The sequence below is a fragment of the Emydura macquarii genome, unplaced genomic scaffold (assembly GCF_026122565.2).
Source record: "Emydura macquarii macquarii isolate MOO-44397 ecotype Brisbane River unplaced genomic scaffold, CSIRO-AGI_Emac_v2 contig_1253, whole genome shotgun sequence".
NCBI lineage: Eukaryota > Metazoa > Chordata > Testudines > Chelidae > Emydura > Emydura macquarii.
This window is the reverse complement of record NW_027131390.1, coordinates 75970340-75991165: the sequence shown is the minus strand read 5'-3', so window position 1 is coordinate 75991165 and position 20826 is coordinate 75970340. Positions and strand designations below refer to the sequence as shown.

Here is a 20826-nt window from a genome sequence, read left to right as displayed (position 1 = left end):
TGTTTAACAGTATGACCTCACAGTAAATATAATCCACAGTTAAAGCAAAAGTAATAAATGTCAGATAAATGGATTTAATAGCTATTTTAGGCTTTGTATTCAGTGTTGTATTTTTTATTTAAAAAAATGTTAAAATAATTTTAAATGATTTTAAATGAAAAATATAAATACCATAAGCATTGCAATGCCCTGACTTGTCCGCTGGGGTCACCAAAGTTTTTCAGTGTTTAAATGGGGTCACGCTGAGTAAAAGGTTGGGAACCCCTGCTGTAGGGCCTAGGCCCCAGCTGAGATCAGGGCCACATCATGGTCAGCACATGTCAGAGACAGTCCTGCTCTGAAGAGCTTACAGTCTAAGTAGGCAAGACAGACAAAGTGGGAGGGGAAACTGAGGCAATGAGCAGTGAAATGACTCGCTCATAGCCACACAGGCCAGACAGAACCTGGAGTAGAACTTAGGTCTCCTGACTCCCAGTTGGTTCCCATCTATTGTCCCCTTCAGTTTGTATTAATTTTTATGAAACTTGTAAGTGCTTCCTGTTAGTTTTTCTGCCCCTCTGTAGACTCAGGAATCTTTACATTAAAAAAAATTCTCTACACTGTAATCTGGAGTTGTTGGCACCTTTGTTGGCTCTAGCAGTTTCATCACATCTGCTGTTCACGATTCAGTCTTAGGCTATGCTTCCATCCAGAGGGAAGCTGTTTAATCTGCTCCTTAGCAGAATCCAAGATTTGGAGCTGGAAGAGAGTAGCCAAGGTGAACTCTACCCAGTCTGTGCCAGTGTGAAAGAACTCTCTTGGATATGGTGCAAGTTTGACTAAGTATTTGAGCAAGGGAGGCAGGGTAGGTAACATACTTCCTGGACTAGGATTTTTGGCTGGTGCCTCTGCTGTCCTAGTCGTGTTGCACAGCAGAGGGAAGGAAAAAAGAAAACCTCAAACACCAGTCCCTTAGATGCTGAAGGGCTTACAGAACTCTTTGACAAAGTCCCCAGGAATATGTGGCTCTAGGTCCCTTGCATAAAAGGCAGACTGTAATTTTTTGCCTTTTGTTAAAATGTAAAAGATTCTTGCTCTGCAGAGGGTTGTCTGGACACCAGCTGTAGCTCAGAAGACAGGACAAAATCAGGAGACTCTTCAGGAAGGATGGAGCTTGGAACTGAACCTGTGATTGCTAGATCTGAATCTGGTCCCTTAAAGCGACATATGGCCTGAAGCCTCACTATGGGTCTACTATGGAATTGGATGCACTGAAAATGAGCATTAACTTTAGTACAGTACTCAAAATAGGTAGCAGTATATATTTGGGACCAGGAATTCTCAGTTTTAGGCCAGATTTACAATTTAAAGTTTTATCTGCATAGCTATATTGGTAATGTATGTGAAGACCGCTTCTCCCCCACCAGCAGATATAGTTATGCCAACTAAACCCCCTGTGTAGGTGCAATTGTGCTGAGAGCACACTGCTAATGTTGTTTGTGGTATTTCTATACTGACAGAAAAATTCTTCCTGTTGACATACACTGCATCTATGCTTGGGGACTCTGCTGGTATAGCTATACCAGTATTGCTATACAGGCAAAACATTTGTAGTTTAGACAAAGCCTTAGACTTCAAGATAGAAAAGTGGACCTGCTGCACAAACCAACTTCCAAACAACTGTTTTGCTGCTCATGCTCATCTTCCATAGGTGAAGCAATAAATCAGAATCTTGATTTTTTTTTTCTCCCACCCACCACAAGCTTCTGTGAAGGGCAGACTATGGTAAAATCCCACAGTAAATGGCAAACTCTCTTCATTTCAATAATCAGTCTGTGATCATGCAATCCCATATACATTTTACATACTCAGTAGGAAGATCGCAACAAATGTAATGTTTTCTGCTAAAGATGAGTGAAGGAAAACTGCCTGAAACACACTTGGCTGCATGTTTCATTGCAGATTAAATTTAGTTGGAAACAAAAAGAACTCTCATTAGATTGACAGAGAATCTGATTTTTTTAAAATGCTTCAACCAGGATGCCAGGATTTTTGCTGTAATGTAGTTTTACTGCATGTAGCATATTTACTGAAGGCATAAGCTGTCAGCCATAGAGAGGAGAAGACCTAAAGATACTTCACATGTTCTCTCCTCTTTGTTGGAATAATGTAGGTCTTACAGTTTGTGAAGCCTACAGAAGCTCAAAGATATTGTTCTGGAAACAATGCCAATATCCCCTCACTACACCATCCATTGTGAATGCAACTCTCTGTGACACTCATTTAATTATTTTGGCATGGCTTGTAAATACATTTTCTAAGAAAGTTTAGATGTAGAGTGAATTTTGCTGTCAAATTGCAGACAATATATTTCAGAATTAGAATCAATGGCAACATGCCGTACTTATGGAGGGAAAGGATGGCCTTGTGTTTTAAGTCACTGGACTAGGACTCAGGAGAACTGGATTTATTTCCTGGCTCTGCCATAGATATTCTCTGTGACCTTTAGCTGACCCTAAGAATAAATCTGTCCATACTTCACTTCACTCCCCTGACTGTAAAACGGAGAAAATGCTACATCTGCTTCACAAGTTATTGAGGATAAATTCCATAATATTTGTAAAGAACTCACACAACGCTGTGATGTGGGCCATGCAACTAGTATCTAGACTAACACGATTTGGGAGAGACTGTAGCAGCTTTGTCACCAATATTTTTGACATTTCAAGAAAATGAAAGAGAAACATAATGCAATACATTTACTTAGCCATGTATAGGATAACTGCTTGGGACTTCCTCTGAGTCACCACCTTATGGGAGCTGACTCACATGATTTCAGTAAAGTGATGTGTCATCTAGAACACAGATGTTTTTGGAAAGTGGATAAAGAATTTAAAGAGACTAGAGAAATTTTAGCTTCTTCCTTGGTTATTTTTTTTTTCTTATTTAAGTTTTGATGAAGGTCAAACCAAAGCTACAATGAGCTGCAATAGGAAGGAAGGAGTTATGCTGGAGCTGCTTACAACATTAAAGCAATACGATATAATTCAGAAAGCTACCTTTTGAAATCTAAAGATTAGTTCTTAAAGAAGAAATTAACATATCAGCACAGCATCTGAGAAGGTCAAAAAAGCATTTGGACAACACCAGGTCTGCGGTCCAGAGTGGCAGTGTTTGCAGCATGCGGTGCATCATCTCACCCTTTGGCTGCAAGAGAACTGGCTTCCTAATTGGGCAGCATGAAGGGGGAATTTGTGGAAAGGTGAAGGAATCCCTATAGGTCTGCAATTATGTCAAGCCAGTTGCCAATCGCCTTTGTAGGGGTGTAGAGGAGTTGAGGATGCTATTCCAGTCTAGCTGAAGGAGCTGTAATGGAGGGCATGGTAAGCTTCTCTTCAGGGTGAAGAAGATTCCATTACCCCTGAGCCCCCAATCCCCTGTGTAAACAGTGTGTGATGGGATGTATAAATCCTGCACTGATAGGGAAGGGGCTAGGGAGGCTCTGTGTGCTAATCAATAATTAATTACTAATATAAATTGTTCTAAAATTCAGTCATTTATTTTATTGAAATTTTTAAAAGTTAATCTTTCATTGACAAATATTATTTTTTTCATATTTAAATAAGATCTGGAAGTCATGAATAAAGAAAAGGGACCAATTTAGGTCTTGTGTTTACTCTGGCTTTCGTGTGCGCGCCTGTGTGTAAGAGAGTTTTGCCTTGGTGTGCCTACACCAATGCTTCAATGTTGCTAAACACCAATGGAACTGAACCAGTGAGAGACATTTAGGAAATGTTCCTCTCATATACAAGGCCTATGAAAATATTTTTTACCCTTAAGGTGAGATCAAATTAAATTAAATAGGCTGCATAATGTCATGTGGAAAGACATTCGGCTGTTTTATTTTATTTGTTTGACTCGCGTGGTTAGCAGTTTTGTCTCCTTGGAGCAAGGAAACAATTTTGTACCACATTCATTTTTTTATGCCCTCTGCTTTCAGCATTGTGCTCATACACCTCATAAGCTGCTTAGCTAGCGCTGTCAACTGAGTACAGTACCACCTTTCCGCAGGAGCTTCAGCTCTTTAAACTCAAGTCTCCTTCCAGCTGATGGGTCAGCAGTGCTAATTATATAGTGCTTGTTTCCAGCTAGCAGAACTCCAGTCATAATCATTCTGCGGTATATTATATGCTTGCAGCTATGCTTTTCTACATGTGCTGTATATACTGAAGCCAAGACAAAAATAATTTCAGTTCTAAATAGTCCTAGGCAAATCTCAAAAATGTTTAATGTTTCAGTTCTGATAAATATGCGTATAAATGTGTCTGTCATCCTGTCCCCAAATTAGCTGAACCACAATACATGTGCCAAACTTCTCTGCTGCATAGTCCTGTGTATTACTTTCTCTTTCACCATTTCCTTGTGTCCATATGTTGTCTAGTTTAGGGCCTGATGAAGTTAATGGCAAAGCTAGCCTTGGTTTCAGTGACAGCAGAATTATACCCTTAAATTGCAAGCTCCTCTTGGCAGGGAGAGTATTATCTTCTATGTGTGAAGTGTCATGTGGTACTGTAAAAATAATAAGTTATCCAGACCTCTGGAGCTGGACATGTCATGAAGAGATTTTATCACTAGACTTCTGTTTTTATTTCCCTGTGGTTAGCATGGCTAATTTTATGAGTTCTGCCATCCTAGGGAGACCAGCATATTTCCACCTCTCCTGGCCTGCAATGACCCCACAGAGAATTACTGAATGTCTTTCTTGCTGCCTCTAATATTTTGTTGTCTGTTCTGCCTGTGGGGTGTTTTGGTGCTTCCAGTCCTACAGCAATGCAACATATCTGGGCATGCAGCCATCAGGCCTCAGGAAACTCTAACTAGTACAGAACACGACAGCATCTTTTTTTTAGCAACATGGGCTACTGTGAGCACATGAAACTGGTCTTTATGCTGGTGTCCCATAGAATACTGTGCAAAATTCAAGGTCTTGGTCCATATTTTCAAGGCACTCAATTGCTTGGGCCTAGGATTGCATCTACATGATCACCTAAAGCTGTGGGAGGAGGACAGTGGTTGACAGCTCTACTCCTCAGATACAATGGAACTGTCCACTGCCAGGGTAAAGCTTGTCTGGTCAGGAGACATTCCTTGGGGGTCAGTCCAAGATTGTGGAATGAACTCCCACAGAAACAAAGATCCCCCACAGACCTTTTACTCTAATTTTACCTCTGGGGTGAGGATAAGAGAAAAAAACAATCACCTCACAAGACCGACAATAATCATGTTATTTAATGCACTACTGGAGAGTACTCAGACATCCCAATGATGAGAGCGACATAAGAAACTAAATAGAGCTGAATAGAAGTGGGAAGTTCTATGACATAGTTAAGTAAAAAAAAAAAAAAAAAAAAAAAAAAAAAACTTGAGGAGAATTATCTGAACCTTTGGTTCCAGCTTTGTGAGTTCAAGTTCAAGTGGGGTCTAATTTTTCTGAATCAATTTTCTCTAAACAAACAAACAAACAAACTAGATAGCCCAAGTGGAAGGGCCTGATTAAAAATAAATTATTCCCTGTAACAAGAGTTGCTTTTACTCTAACCATAACTTATACAGTGTTTGCTAGATTTTCTTATCTTGTATATTCATCACCTCTTACTTCTTTTATAAGAAAATAATTTGTGCTGTCAGCAATTCTGTTTATATTTAATAAAAATTTGCAATTTAATTTAACCCCATGCAGAAAACCATTCACATACATGTTAACGACGCACCGAGACATAAAAAGTTTTCAAAGCAATTGGTGGTGGTGGTGGTGAAGGGGTTTGAGTTGCAAAATTTGGTTGAAGATTCCAAACTACAATAAGTGCAAGGGTTTTTGGATTGGAGGTTTTGTTTCATGCATTTATAGCTGTATGGTCAAATTTAAACTGGTATTTGGTTTCTGACCTGCAAATGTTTGCAGATGTTCAAATGCAGGGTGTCTGTTTTCAGCTCAGTTCTAGTTGTGATAATATGAATACAGGCACTGACTTTCACTGGTCCAGTTCCATTAACTGCAATGGGTTTTAGATCAGGCCCATAATATATCAATTCAGCTTTTTCTATTTACTCAAATCCAGAGGGGGCAAACTACATATATTTGAAAGAAATAGACTGATTGAAGTGAGTGATGGAATATTCTTATCATGGAAATCATGATAGCTTACAAATAGCTGTAGAAGTTAATAGGTATGAAATCGGTAAGATTGTGTATAATTGCATTATGTTTCAATAGAAATTAATATATAGAATTTAATAGAGAAAAATTTTGTATAGATGTTTGAGGCATTCTGTATAGTTCTATAGCAGGGATATAATTCTCTATTAAATTTTGTGGCAAAGTTTCTTTTAACATGAAAACAAACCTAAGGAGAGATTATAAATCTAAAGGACTTTTCCATCTGGGAAATGCACGCAAAGCTGCAGAAATGGAGCTGCTGTGATTTTGGTAATCAAAAGTACATTTATGTCATGCTAGGACAGTGTGGATTGATGAGAAGGTTAATGCATTGTTTTCCCTGCTTTTATCTGATAGGTCATTGCTTGTGAACAACAATATGACTACTCTTATGATGCTCGGTGTGACGTATGGTCCCTTGGGATCACAGCTATTGAACTGGGTGATGGAGACCCACCTTTATTTGACATGCATCCTGTGAAAATGCTTTTTAAGATCCCAAGGTATGGCACTAGATGGCTCTCTTGACTCACTAGTTTGTTGCTTATGGGGAGTCTAGTGAGAAGTAAAATAAATATTTGGTAAATAATTTCTCCTCAAATTGCAAGAAACCATCACTGAAAAATAGATAAAAAGAGTTGTCATCCTTATGAGGATTCCTATTCACTCTGACTTTAGAAATAATTAATCGTAACGTCTAGAAGAAATAATAGAATTCCATATTTACTTTATTCTTCTCTTGGGTTTTGATTTTATATACCATCCATGGTGGACTTCAAATGTAATTTTCTTAGCTAATATTGATAAAAGCATTTGTTTCAACAGAGGCAGAAACTAGTTCTGAAAATGTAGCATAATGTTTTAAAAATGGCATTCATCAGGAATCAGACTTTTCTGATTGTGGAAAAATACATGTAATTTTGAGAATGTTATGTAGCAATCTGTCAATTTCACTATCCATCGTTTCTTTTTTTAATTTACCCTGGGATGATAAGATGTGCACGATGTGTGTAAAAAGATGATGGAAGCTCTCTCCACATTTATTAATATCACTTGCATATTTCATTTCACATGATCCATTTTGTTTTGGTATCACATGAATGGGATTTTTAACTGGACAAGTCAAGATTTTATTGACGTAGTGAAATAGAGTTTAACAACAGGGCCACTGTAATAATAGGAAAAATCTCTCAAGAATTTGTCCAAGGTTGGCTGCAAATTGGCATATGGTTGCCTCTTCCACATTTCATTTGTAAAGAAAGAATCGCCAGTGACTGATAGCAGTTTAAAAGATTCGATAATAAAAGTGTTTGACCTTTTGTTATCTGCACAATCGCACAATTATCACAGGCTTTTAACATTTTTTCTGATTGCAATTTGCATTTCTGATTAGGTCTATTTATATGCAGATGAGGCTGTCTTAGGTTCTGCGTCATAATGTTATCTCCTTGTACCCAGCCCAGATGTGAACTGCCACCACTCTTCCAAAAATTATTCAGATTGAGGCAGCAGTTCATCTTGTTGCCTTTGCACAAATATAAAACAGGTCAATTAAAGCAGCAAGAGAGACTCGAGATTTCAAAACTAATATCCATAAATTTTATCAGATGAATGCTCAAAACAGTTTAAAAGGACAGCAGTCATGTCATAGTGTTAAATAACGGCAAGTGATAGGAAGATATATGGAATGGGACATGTGGATGCTTTGATTTTTGTGTATGATTTATTTCTCTCCCTATTCACTGCTATATGCCTGTATGACTTTGCAATATCTAAGATGGGGTGTCTATTTTGATAAGATAAATAGTATGTGAATGTACCACGTAAACTCTTTAATGGCAGAAGTCTTTTTATTATTATTTTCTGAGTGAAGTGATTTTCCTCTGCTTTGCATTTTATGAGCTAAAATGCCACTACTAGAAACTATCCATTTACACAAGACATAATAGACTATGATGGATGCTGGATGGCAAGAGGGACTGCTAATGGAATATGGAGCATGTCATGTCTAGGTACTGGTTTAAATCCAATCCAGGTGGATAGTAAGTAGTGACTAAAAGTTGCTACTATTAGAGGGACTGTTTTACCATCTAGTGGTAATCTTGGTTCAGTTCCTTTTGTCCATACTACATCTGCTGCCCTTTCTAGAAGTGAGCATGTAGGCACTGTGATGTTCCCCGGGGTTACTCAGAGTAGTGAGATACCTTGCCACTACCTGCCCTTAGCGTGAAGCAGTCTTGTCTATCCCTTTAACCAACAGCTTCTGGGCACAGACACACTGACTTCCAGGTCTCTGCAGATCTCGCCTTCTCTTGTGCAGGCTATAGACAGGCACATACCAATCCTCAAGCTCCTCTGCTAGTGTCCCCTTCTATTGTATCCAACCCCTGTTACTGGACATTCACAGGAATAACCAGGTAAACTGTCCCTGAAAGGACAGAGTACAGACAGCTTGATTGGAATAACTCATGATCAGATCCTTTATAAGAACACAGCACTGTAATCTATTTATAGTGAAAACAAATACACATTTATTAACAAAGGTTTTAAGAGCTAGTGAGTAAGGATAGTAAGAACAACAGGTTACAAATCAAACAAAACCATAACATGCAATCCTAGGTCTGCACTATCAATGGTTACCTTTTCTATTTAATAGAGTGGAGTTCCTTTCAAGGATTCAGTCTTTGTCAGACCTGCTAGTTTTCAGACATAACCAGGACCCAAATTTTAATGAATATGCCCCCACCCTACAAGGGGTTTCCTCAGTAAAAGGAATAAAAAGGGGTCCTTTTTCCTTCCTCTTATAGTCCAGTAAACTTTTGCAGTACACTCCCAAATAAGACTCTTCTTCCAATTGCTTGTTGTCCAGTGTGCTCCCTCCTGTTGGCTTTACGTCCCCGTCAACCTGTTTAACCTATTGACCTCACATGCAAACAGGGTTTCCATTGTGTTGGCTTTACCATGCTTAATTTTACATGTGACAGAGAGAGAGACATCCTATCTCCTGTCTGGAAAAAAACTGTTTGTCAATTGCCTAGTTTAAAATATATTTTTGGTAGGTACTCAAAATTCTGTACATCTAGGCCATGTATGTATCTTGCAATGCTTCTGATGACCAGTGTGATATGAGCTTTCATTGGAGGGCACGCATCCAGAGGATGTTCCTGTGGGGAGACAGTGATCCCTGCATACCCACCCCAATCTGGATAAAAAACAAAGTTAAAGCGTGTGTATATAGGGAAGGCAGTTCCCAGATTTCCACTCTCCAAAATCAGTGTCTCATGCTAAAATGGAGGCTCTCTGTTTCTTTCAGGCTTTTGGTTTCTTATGGTTTTAAATGGCATTTACAAGTTAGGTTTCAGCTATTTGTAAATATATATAATGATGCAGGGATGAGATTACACTGAAGTTTGTTACAGAATTCTGCTGTGGTAATTTACAGGCAAACAAGCATTTCATCTGGAAATATAAAATCCCACCAATTTACAATGGACCGTAAATATCATGAATTATTGATTTACTGTACATTTCATTTCTGCAAAGCATCTTCCATTATTCCAACTTCATTGATTCTCTATTGGCCATTTTTGCTGACTGGACTGATTTGAATCCTAGTTTGGTGGGGGGGGGGGGGGGTGTAACTGCCATTTGCACATGTACCTATTTTGAATTGAAAATAGTATGTCCTCGTTCCCCTACATGTTACAGCTCAGCTGGTCCATATCTTTCCATTTCCACCAACATTTTTGTGTGTCAGACTGTATGTGCTATGCATTTCATCACATTAACATAGAATTTTGAAGTGTTTTGTCAAGGAAAGTGTTTCATTAATTAATCCTCATGAATGAATTTAAGAAATGTTAGTGAAATGCCACACTGACAGATTTGGATACAGAAGTCTTCTAATTGTTCACAGGACATGTACCGCATAGCCAGCATCAGTGCGAGCTTCCCCACACTAAAACCCCAATATTCCTAAATCCCTGAATTTGTGTGATAGAATAGTTCAGTACCATGTTAATTCAATCCTTGGCTTTTCTGCTGAGACTGTCAATAAGCATGCCAGTAATGGTGGAATTATGATTTAGACACGTCAGCTAGGAATTGGAACGAGACCACAAATTAATTTCCAATGAACCACCAAATAGCAGGATAGTCCTCTCTCACGCTCTCTTTTTAGTAGAATTATTGTTCTTTTTGCTGTGTCCCTTTAAGGACTGATCCAAAGCACATTGAAGATAATGGATCAGGTCCTGAGAGAGCCCCAGAATTGCCATGGGGCTGGAAGGATTGATTTCTTAGGAAAGTTAAGAGACCTAAATGAATATAGCTTAGTTATCCAGTGATTGTGGAGGAAGTAACAGTTTACAACTATCTGAAGAATTTCATCACCAAAGAGGAGAATAAGTTAATGTGGCATGGGATGTATAACTAGGAGCAATGGAAGAAAATTTAAGAAAGGAAACATTGCTTGGGACTTTTAAAGCTAGACTTGACAAAGCAGTCATAGAAATGTCAGGCCCCACAGGTCTCAAACCTGGGTCTGTGGGAGTCATCTCACTCCAGTTCTCCACCCACTAGCTCACAGACAGCAGCTGGGACTGGGGTACAAGAAGCCCAACAGGGGCACAAGCCCAACCCCTGCTCTCTGATTGAGAGAGATCCAAAGCTCCCAGTTGGGCCGTAGCCCCTATTTAAGCCAGAGGAGGAAACAGGATGTTGTCCATACAACTGGGCTTCACCCTGCCAGGGATTGCTGGTCTTATGTTTATCTGTTCCTGCCTTCTGATCCTGACCACCTAGTATCCTGACTCAGCCTCACCCAAGCTAACTGCCTCCTGGTTCCTGCCCTCCGGTTTTGTCACCTGATCCTGACTTCCCGGTATCCTGGCTTGGCCTGACTCTTGATTCTGCCGGACCCTGACAAGAAAGCATAGCAATGTAGGACTGGAAGGGATCCGGAGAAGTCATCAAGTCAAGTCATCTGCATTGAGGCAGGACTAAGTAAACCTAGACCATCTTTGACAGGTGTTTGTACAACCTGTTCTTAAAAACCTCCAATGATGGGGATTCCATAACCCCCTTGGAAACCTATTTCAGAGCTTAGCTACCCTGATAGTTAGAAAGTTTTTCGTAATTGCTAACCTAAATCTCCCTTGCTGCAGATTAAGCCTACTTTCAGTGGACATGGAGAACAATTGATCACCACCCTCTTTTAAACAGCCCTTAACATATATGAAAACTGTTATCAAATCCCCCCTCAGTCGTCTTTTCTCAAGACTAAACAGGCCCATTCTTTTAACCTTTCCTTATAGGTCAGGTTTTCTAAACCATTTTTCATTTTTGTTGCTCTCCTCTGGACTCTCTCCAATTTGTCTACATCTTTCCTAAAGTGTGGTGTCCAGAGCTGGACACACTATTTCATCTGAGGCCTCACTAGCGCTGACTAGAGCAGGACAATTAACTCCTTTGTCTGGCATACCACTCTCTTGTAAATACACCCCAGAATGATACTAATCTTTTTTTTGCGACTGCAGCACATTGTTGACTCATATTCAATTTGTAACCCACTATAACTCCCATATCATTTTCAGTAGTCCTGCCACCTAGCCCCATTTTGTAGTTGTGCATTTGATTTCCCCGTCCTAAGTGTAAAATACTTCACTTATCTGTACTGAATTTCATCTTGTTGAACTCAGACCAATTCCCCCAATTTGTCAAGGTCATTTTGAATTCTAATCCCGTCCTCCAAAGTACTTGCAACCCTTCCCAGCTTGATGTCATATGCAAATTTTATAAGATTATTTGTGACCCATCCAGGCCTAGGGTAGCCCACCTGAAAATGCCAAAGTTAGGGCAGGTTGCAAAAGGAGAGCAGATTCTCCCAGAACTGGTGGATAACATTGAAGTTAGATTCCCCAACCAGTCACAACCAGTGCTCCTGATTTCCCACACTGGTTTTCAAGAAGCCATAACAAGAAATAAACAGTCCCCTTTATTGTATTTCAGTCGCTAGCTCCCAATCAGTAACTAGGTTCAGTGAAGAGATAAGTTATTTAAAACTCTATTTCCTTTACCAAAATGTTCTTCTGGTCCCCAAAGGGTCAGCCACATTACCAGATCAATATTGGTTTAGATCTTACCCAAAATACCACTTTGCCAGCTAATCCTTTAGTAACTAAAACTAAGGGTTTATTATAAAATGAAAGAAACAAACAAGATGAGAGATGTTAAATGGTCAAAGCAATCAGATACATACAAATGACTTCAAAGTCCATATATGTTAGGTTCTCAGCAGTATTGGAGTTTTCAGGCTTGTACAATACCTGGATGGGTCTCAGTCCTTTGTTTCACATCTTCAGATGTAGAGTAGTTGATTCAGAGATAGGTAGCAAGAAGGAATGAAAATAAATGGTGAAGCTGCATTTGATAGTTTCTGCCATGAGGCTTGTACTTCCTTTGTCTTAAACACAGTCACACAATGTATGGCATGGAAAAGCCTCAGAGTCCCCTGTCCATAGGCATGTTCTTACATGTCCTGGTGATTCATAAGATGTAGCCCCTGGGTTCTTTCACTGGATTCATTGTACATTTGAATTCCCTTGATGGGCCATTAAGCAGGCTGACATCCTGTCTGGGGCTGTCAACTAGAAACACAGAACAAGTTTGAAATACTAATATACCATACATATTTGGAATTCATAATACAAAACTGATACATAGATATAAATGTGTTTATCAATCTTAGCAAATCATGACTTTTCCATTGATACCTTGCATGGCATATCATATGTGATATTTATTGCACATTCTGTAATATTATAAATGGTCATTCATATTCCACACAGCTTCACAATACTCTCTACTCCATTATCCAAGTCATTAATGAAAATATTGAATAGTGTCCGACCCAGGACTGACCCCTGCAGGATCCCACTAGATATGCCTTCCTATGCAAAGTGAACCATTGATAATTATTCTCTGAGTACAGTGTTTAAATCAGTTTTGCACTGACCTTACTGTAATTTCATTTAGATCACATTTCCCCTGTTCACTTATGAGAATGTCATGGGGGACTGTGTCAAGAGCCTTACTAAAATCAAGAGATAACATGTCTGCTGCTTTCCCCCTAGCCACTAGGCCAGTAACCCTGACAAAGAAGGAAATTAGGTTGGTTTAGCATGATATGTTCTTGAAAAATCCATGCTAGCTATTCCTTATAACCCCTATTATTTTCCAGGTGCTTAAAATTGATTGTTTAATAACTTGTTCCAGCATCTTTCCTGTTATCAATAGGAAACATAGGGGACAATCCTGAACTGGTAGGGATATGGTTTGGATGGCTGAGTGGTCATTTCCATCTCTGACTTCTGTGAAAAAATAATAGAATCCAATGCATTTAAGTAAGAGCTAAGGACCTGATCCAGAGCTCACTGAAATCACTTGGAGTTTTTCCATTGACTTAATGGGCTTTGAATCAGATCCCGAATGAGTGGTTGTCAAGAAGGCTAATGGCATATTGGGCTGCATTAGGAGGGGCATTGCCAGCAGGTCACGGGAAGTGATTATTCCCCTCTATTCGGCATTGGTGAGGCCGCATTTAGAATATTGTGTCCAGTTTTGGGCCCCCCACTACAAAAAGGATGTGGACAAGTTGGAGAGAGTGCAGTGGAGGGCAACAAAAATGATTAGGGGCTGGAGCACAGGACTTATGAGGAGAGGCTGAGGGAACTAGGCTTGTTTAGTCTGCAAATGAGAAGAGTGAGGGGGATTTGATAGCAGCCTTTAACTACCTGAAAGGGGGTTCCAGGAAGGATGGGGCTAGGCTGTTCTCGGTGGTGGCAGATGACAGAACAAGGAGCAACGGTCTCAAGTTGCAGGGTGGGAGGTCTTGGTTGGACATTAGGAAAAAGTTTTTTAATAGGAGGGTGGTGAAGCACTGGAATAGGTTACCTAGGGAGGTGGTGGAATCTCCATCCTTAGAGGTTTTTAAGCTGAGGCTTGACAAAGCCCTGGTTGGGATGATATAGCTGAGGTTAGTCCTGCTTTGAGCAGGGGGTTGGACTAGATGACCTCCTGAGGTCCCTTCCAACTCTAATATTCTATGATTCTATGATTCTATGCCTCTTCCCATAGTCACGCCCTTCACACACAAAAATATCCCTGTTAAGGGTCCTATCCTATAGATGCTCTGTACATGGAACCCCACTGAAATTAGTATGCATTGCATGAACAGGACTGTGGATTTCCAATAGCTTTCATACGTTGGTTTCAGTGGAAATGTTAAAAATAGAAAAAACTTAGTCAAACATTCTTGTCAGCAAGCAAATAACATACAGGGTCTAATATTAGAATGTAGCTATTACAAGGTATAAATCCAACACATTCTTCTAGCAGGAAAGAAATAAAAAATCTATGTAGATTATATACAAAAGTTGTATCCTTGGAACAGAAGTTCAGTCCAAAACATGCTTCAGAACATGGTATTCTCATAACTTATTTATAATACTTCCTCTAACTTAAAAGTGAAATACAGAGGTTATGGGGCCACTTTAGAAAGACTGTCACTTCACCTTTGCTGAAGTGAGTAGTTACATTTGGATATAAATTTATACCTTTCAGTCAGTGACTGTGAAACCACAAAGGAACTAAATAAGATTTCTCAGTTTGAACCCTGGACGTTGTTTCCTGCACCTGATTTGCTGTTTGTCCCAACTTATTCTGGTCTTCTTCCTCACAATTCCCTCATTGTCAGCCTCGCTCCTTTTGCCACCCGTGCTCCTCTCCATCCTTCCCTCCATCTCTTCCATATCCCTCTTCCCCCTTACTTCCTTTGCCCCTCTTCTTTGCTCCTGTTTACTCACAACTTCCTGCGATTCCTGATCCAGATCTGAATTCTGTAACTCCACCCAATTGCTAATTGAAACCCTTCATATTGTTCTCTGGGACATTGATAGCTAGGGAGTAGCTAGCCCCACCCCCAGGTAGTATTAGTCTTTATACTATGACCACCATAGCAGCACCTTGTAGTGTAGACACACCAGAAGGCGTCTTGGAACTCCAACTGCCCTTGTGATGGTAGCTTGGTTGATGGAAGCATTCATAGAATCATAGAGTTGGAAGGGATCTTAGGAGGTCATCTAGTCCAACCCCCTGCTCAAAGCAGGACTAACCTCAGCGAAATAATCCCAGCGAGGGTTTTGTCAAGCCGCATCTTATAAACCTCTAAAGATGGAGATTCCATCACCTCTCTAGGTAACCCATATATATATTCATATATTAACCTAACTGTGTCTACACCGGGGCTTAGGTTGACACAGCTATGGCACACAGGAGGTGTGGATTTTTTAATTGCAGACCAGGCCCATATTTCAGAGTAATGATGAATTCACATAATGGTTGATCTTGGCAATGTACATGTGAGCATGCATTGAAGCCAATGGGACTTCTGAATACAGTTACTCATGTTGGCAGGGTCATGCCTTAAGGCATCACACCAAGAATGTTTGAGAACCAGTTAAGAGCAATAATGTTTAAACCAAACAAAAACCTTTTCTTGAGAAATTACACAGAATGGAATAAAATATGTTTTCTTGCTGCATAGATTATTTTCCATCTCCTAACATGAAAAATAATTTAATTTAAAATAAAATCTCAAGCATTCATTTTCCCTCTCACTGTTATGACCCTAAGGGTCTATGGAGCACTTGCAGAGAGCTGACTGATCACATGGAGCTGGCTCTTTCCCTTTCAGCTGCTAGATCTTGCTAAAAGAGGCTTAAAATTAATTATTCTCCCAACATTACTCCTCCATGTAAACAATTGCAGTAGTTGCCACAGTTATGGGAGCATGCCTAAGAGGGGAGATTTCCAGAAATGGGAGGGAAGATGACCTTTGTGACCTGTGTGACCTGAAATAAGAGATGAGGGTGATCTATAAGAAACTCACTATTAAGATGCTTTTAAGTCATGCTTTGGTGACGTTTGAGAATCCAAGAACTAAGATATCTTTATTCTGCGACCTCTGTTATTCCTCCAAGGTTCCTGTTCTCTCCTGGTTTTCATTACTCTCTTTCTCTGATTGTGGAGGACCCACATCTCTGCCCTTATGGCTTTGACTTTGCTACAGAAAGCCTCCAATTCCCCTGTCTCCGCTCAGGGCCCTGGAGAGTCTGGTGAGTGTGATGGTTTGAAAGTAGACAGTTCTTAACAGGACCTTGCAGGTACAGGAGGCTTCAGTCATTCCCTCATTCTATTTAGCCCAAGTACCAATTGTCTTGTCTGATTTGCTTTTCCTTTGTGGATGGGAAGGGGAGTGGTTCCTGCCTTCTTGCTTGCACAGTTGAATTTGCATTCTGCCCTGCTTCTTCTCCCCTTTCCTGTTTAGGGTGGGTGCTCATTAGCAATATTATAGTGGAGGGCTGGTAGATATTGAATGACAACATCACTTGGGAAAAAAACCAGGGCACTATTTCCTGTCCCCCATTTTTAATGTATCTAAACGGATATAGCCAAACGACTAGCAGCCAGCAACACATAAGTGTCACAGTGGGAGCTGCTGGGTGCTGAGCACTTTTAAAATTCTCTCCTTTATTTGGGTATCTAAATTGGAACTGAGCTCTCTTGATAATCTGGCCCCAGCTGTGGATGCTGAGGATTTGAAAAGCTGGCCCCAAGTTTGTTTGAAAATCTGGCATCAAGTGTTTAAGAAAGCTCCAGTGGCCAAACCCTTCCATTTTCCTGGTCCTGTGGAAAATCCAGTCTGCAGCAAGAATTAGATAATAGAGATGTTTTTTAAAAAGTCTCAGTTAAATTTCAGGTCAAAATGTTTCATTCTACACCAAGTGTCTGAACCCAGCTTGTATGTTCTATGTAGGTTTAGAAGAGGAAGGGATATATGTTCAGGGCTAATGCACAAATGTTATAAAGACCACATTCATACCTTCACAAACTTTTAATTATGTGCATCTTTAATGTCATGGAGGTAGCACCGGGGTTTCATACAAGCATCTTATCCCTAAAACTGATCATGAGAAGGAAGCATAATCTTAAAGCAAATGTTAATCTTTTATTTTGCGATAATGCACACATTCTCTCTCATCAAAATGAATTCTTGGAACTAGCTCATAAATCTTCTGAATAGGGGCCTCTGGTGCCTACAGATAGAGATAAATCATACTGAGAAGACACTGAACCATGAAATGATTCTGTTAACATGTCATCTGTCTAGAATATATTTTCAAATCTCCAACAGAAGGGTCTAAATTATGAAGGGAAGGTGGCCTAGCAAAGTTGGTAATTCAGGATTTGATACTTTTAACCTCTTTCATCTGCTGCCACTGCTTGTGTGTGTCTATTTTGGCACAATATTATAAGGTAAAAGATTGTCTAATGTTGACTATCATTACAACTAACCATTTTATAGTGAAATAGGCCCATAAATTCTTCATGCTATGTTATCTTATGAAAAGTATTACATCATATAGATAAAATCTTTTAAACTAGTTGCACTGTGAAATTTTGAAAAGAAAACTAATGGCTAGGATAAGTACTGTGGCAAAGAAGAGATAAATATCTTGCATTGTAGTCTGGGAATGACGGATTCATTTCCAGGCTGTAGACATATTGTCATTATGGATCTAACTCTTCTGACAGGGGATTGGTAGAGAGAGGGTGGTTCTCTGTATGAAGTCTTGCAGTTAATGTACTGTCTGATTTTGCCACAGACTTCCTGTGTGACTTAGAACCAGATTCTGCTCTCTCATCAATGTAAATCAGGAGTAGCTCTTTTAAAGGCAATGGAATGCAACTGGTTTAAAACTGGTGTGAGATTAGAAACGGGCCCTTAATTTCTCTAGCTCATAGTTTCCCAATCTGTAAAAGAGGCCATAATGATATTTACTTATCTCACGAAGTTGGTTAAAGTACTTAATGTTGATAAAGCAAACTTCCCAAGAAAGATGCTATAAAAGTGCAAAATTTTCTAGACGTGCATCAGCACCGTTGTCATTTGCAACTAGCGTTATAACCATACCATGGTATTCAAGACATTCTTAGAATGATGCTGCAAACAGCCCAGTAGTTACCAACTTTGTTAACAAACCCTGTATAAGAAAACTTATTATAAACTTAGAAAATTGGTGTCAGGAGGAAGGCCAAACTACTATTTGAGTTAGAGGTTGTCCCCACGGCCTTCAGCCAGAGCTCCTCCTTTTCTGTGTAGCTTTAGGGGGTCCTTAACAAAACTTTTCTAAAGCTTAAAAAATGCTCCCTTTGGTTCTATGGTGGGCAAAGCTTCAGTTCTTATTGAATCAAAAGCTTGCTTATCCTTGTGAGAGGCCTGTATAATCTTTTTGATGCTCCCATCATCCACTAGCCTGGGGATACAGAATGCTAATCTTTCTGCAAACTAGGTCCCCCTGTGTGGTGGTGGTGTGTGGTAGTGGTGTGTGATACCAGACACCCTGTATAATCATACTGTTTTTTAAATCCAATCTATTAAATTATTCACACAACAGTGTGAAAGTTAAGGAGCGATGTGGGTTATGCGATAGCCTTTCACTTATGAGGCCTGATGAAATAGGTCTTAATTCCATGGGAAATGAGTAGTGTTGTCTCAGGCTGTGGTATTTCAATATTTTGGCACCACTAAAAGCTCCCAGTTTGGCACTGTTCGCAGTTATTAGAGATGTTAAAGTCAAGATTTTGTATTGGTAGAGGTGAATCAGGAACCTTAAACAGAATCCAATCCCTGTAAAAAGTGGTAGGGATCTAATTCCTCATTGGTGTAACCATTGATTTAAATGAAGTTGTGCCAGGAATGAATCGAATCAATAATGTGTTGCTGATTGTAGGGTATCGTAGTGGCTAAAAAAAAGCAAAGAGATATGTGTATGTTTGCTTCAAAAGCCATATAAATAGATCCATTTATTACTGCCCTTTTAGCCCTAAAATCAAAATAGTACAATCAAAATAGTATTTGTGTTGCAGATCTTATAATTCAGACCTAGATAGCTACATTTTCTATATATATATAAATATATATACACACACACACACACATCAAAATGAGGGACTGATTTTCCACTGTCCTACACCATGAATAGCCAATTATATCTATCTATAGTGGTGGTAAAGTGATATCAACTCAGAATACTCCATTCACATTGGGAGGTAGTGTTTTACCATCCACTCTGTACTCGCTTTGTGCAGATATAAATGACTATAGAAGATGTAAGGCAATAGAGGATCATGCCCTAAGAATGTAAGTTCTTCCCATTATAGTTTACCTAAAACTCTTTCTTTAAACATTAACCCTCTGGTCTATACTATTTGCTGTAAATAATTTCTTAGGTGAATTACATTTGCAAATGTATAACAGTTAGTGCAGGGTGAATTAAGAATGCATTCAATAGTTTTTTGCCTTTTTTTCTGTTCACAAATTGTCCACAAATAGATTGTGATTTTAGCAGATGCATTCATTGTGCAGATTTATTTACAGAATAATTTCATCAAGTAATTCAGGGTTTGTTCATGAGCAGTTCACTGTGAGTCATTGATAATCAGAATTTCAGCTGTTTGAATAGAAAATGGGCACATGGTACGCTGCTGTTCCTTGACTGGGTAAGAGTCATTCTTAGATCAGCTTTCTAGTATGAATTCTTCCGATTACAAACATAAAAAGTTGCTTTATATGAATATTTTGCAACAGTTGCTTAAAATGTGCAGTTTCAGCAAACATCCCTTCCAGTAAACTCACTCGCTATAGCATTCATTGAAAAAGAGCACAGAAGAGACATGAACATAGTCCAAATGAATTTGCTGAAAAATTTAAATGAATAATCATGGCAACATGTTGGCAGTATTTGCCCAGCACTAATACTAGCCATTCCCTTTATAAACAGAGGAAAAGGGCCGTCTTTTGTATTCAGTGGTATTCTGTGTTCTGCTCTTTGACTTTGTCAGAATGCTAGTACAGAACAGAGTTGCCTGCCAGATTTGTTTAGTGAATCCATATGTAGCCCATTCATGCATTATATGCACATAAGCTATTTTAGTCAACCAGTTCCTAAAGTAAATTGTTACTACTCAAAATCCATTGCATAAGTAAGAGCAGACTGCTAAGATACAGTAAGTGCCATTTTGTTTTGCTCTAGTGGAAAATTTCATGCTGACAAGGTCAAGCCCTGCAGTCTGAGTGCAGTCAAGTGATGAAAGGCACATCCTACATGAGGAGAGGTGGTAGATGGATGCCTACTAACCATTGTCTACTTCAACACAATTGAGCATTTGGAATGACGCATTCTGGCTAGATTTACAGGGCTGTGCTTAGCTGTACATATTCTGCTTTGCAAATAATTGCAAATTAAATATTTTTTTTTTAGTATGTTGTCAGAACTGGTCACCATTTAAGGAAGAAGAATTCCGAAGAAACTACAGTAGATAATGGCATAGACCATAGTTGTCCTGAGGCAGTTACAGTCTAAGCAAAAATATCATTAAATATAGTAATTGATAATGTTAAGGAGATTCTTGCTAGTGAACAATGTAAACTAGAGGTTATAATGGAGGAAATGTGGCATGGCTAAGTTTGTGTTGTGCAGGGAAATACCTGTGAATTTGAAGGCTGG

At 39.3% G+C, this 20826-nt stretch overlaps 1 protein-coding gene across 1 annotated transcript in view; it reads left to right on the top strand.

Annotated features, from left to right (window-relative positions):
- MYO3B (myosin IIIB) overlaps window positions 1–20826 on the top strand; it is a 307358-nt gene that overhangs the window by 54967 nt on the left and 231565 nt on the right. Inside the window, exon 9 of the mRNA XM_067549868.1 lies at window positions 6554–6699. Coding sequence (XP_067405969.1) covers window positions 6554–6699 — 146 coding nt within the window. The remainder of the gene's footprint in view (window positions 1–6553; window positions 6700–20826) is intronic.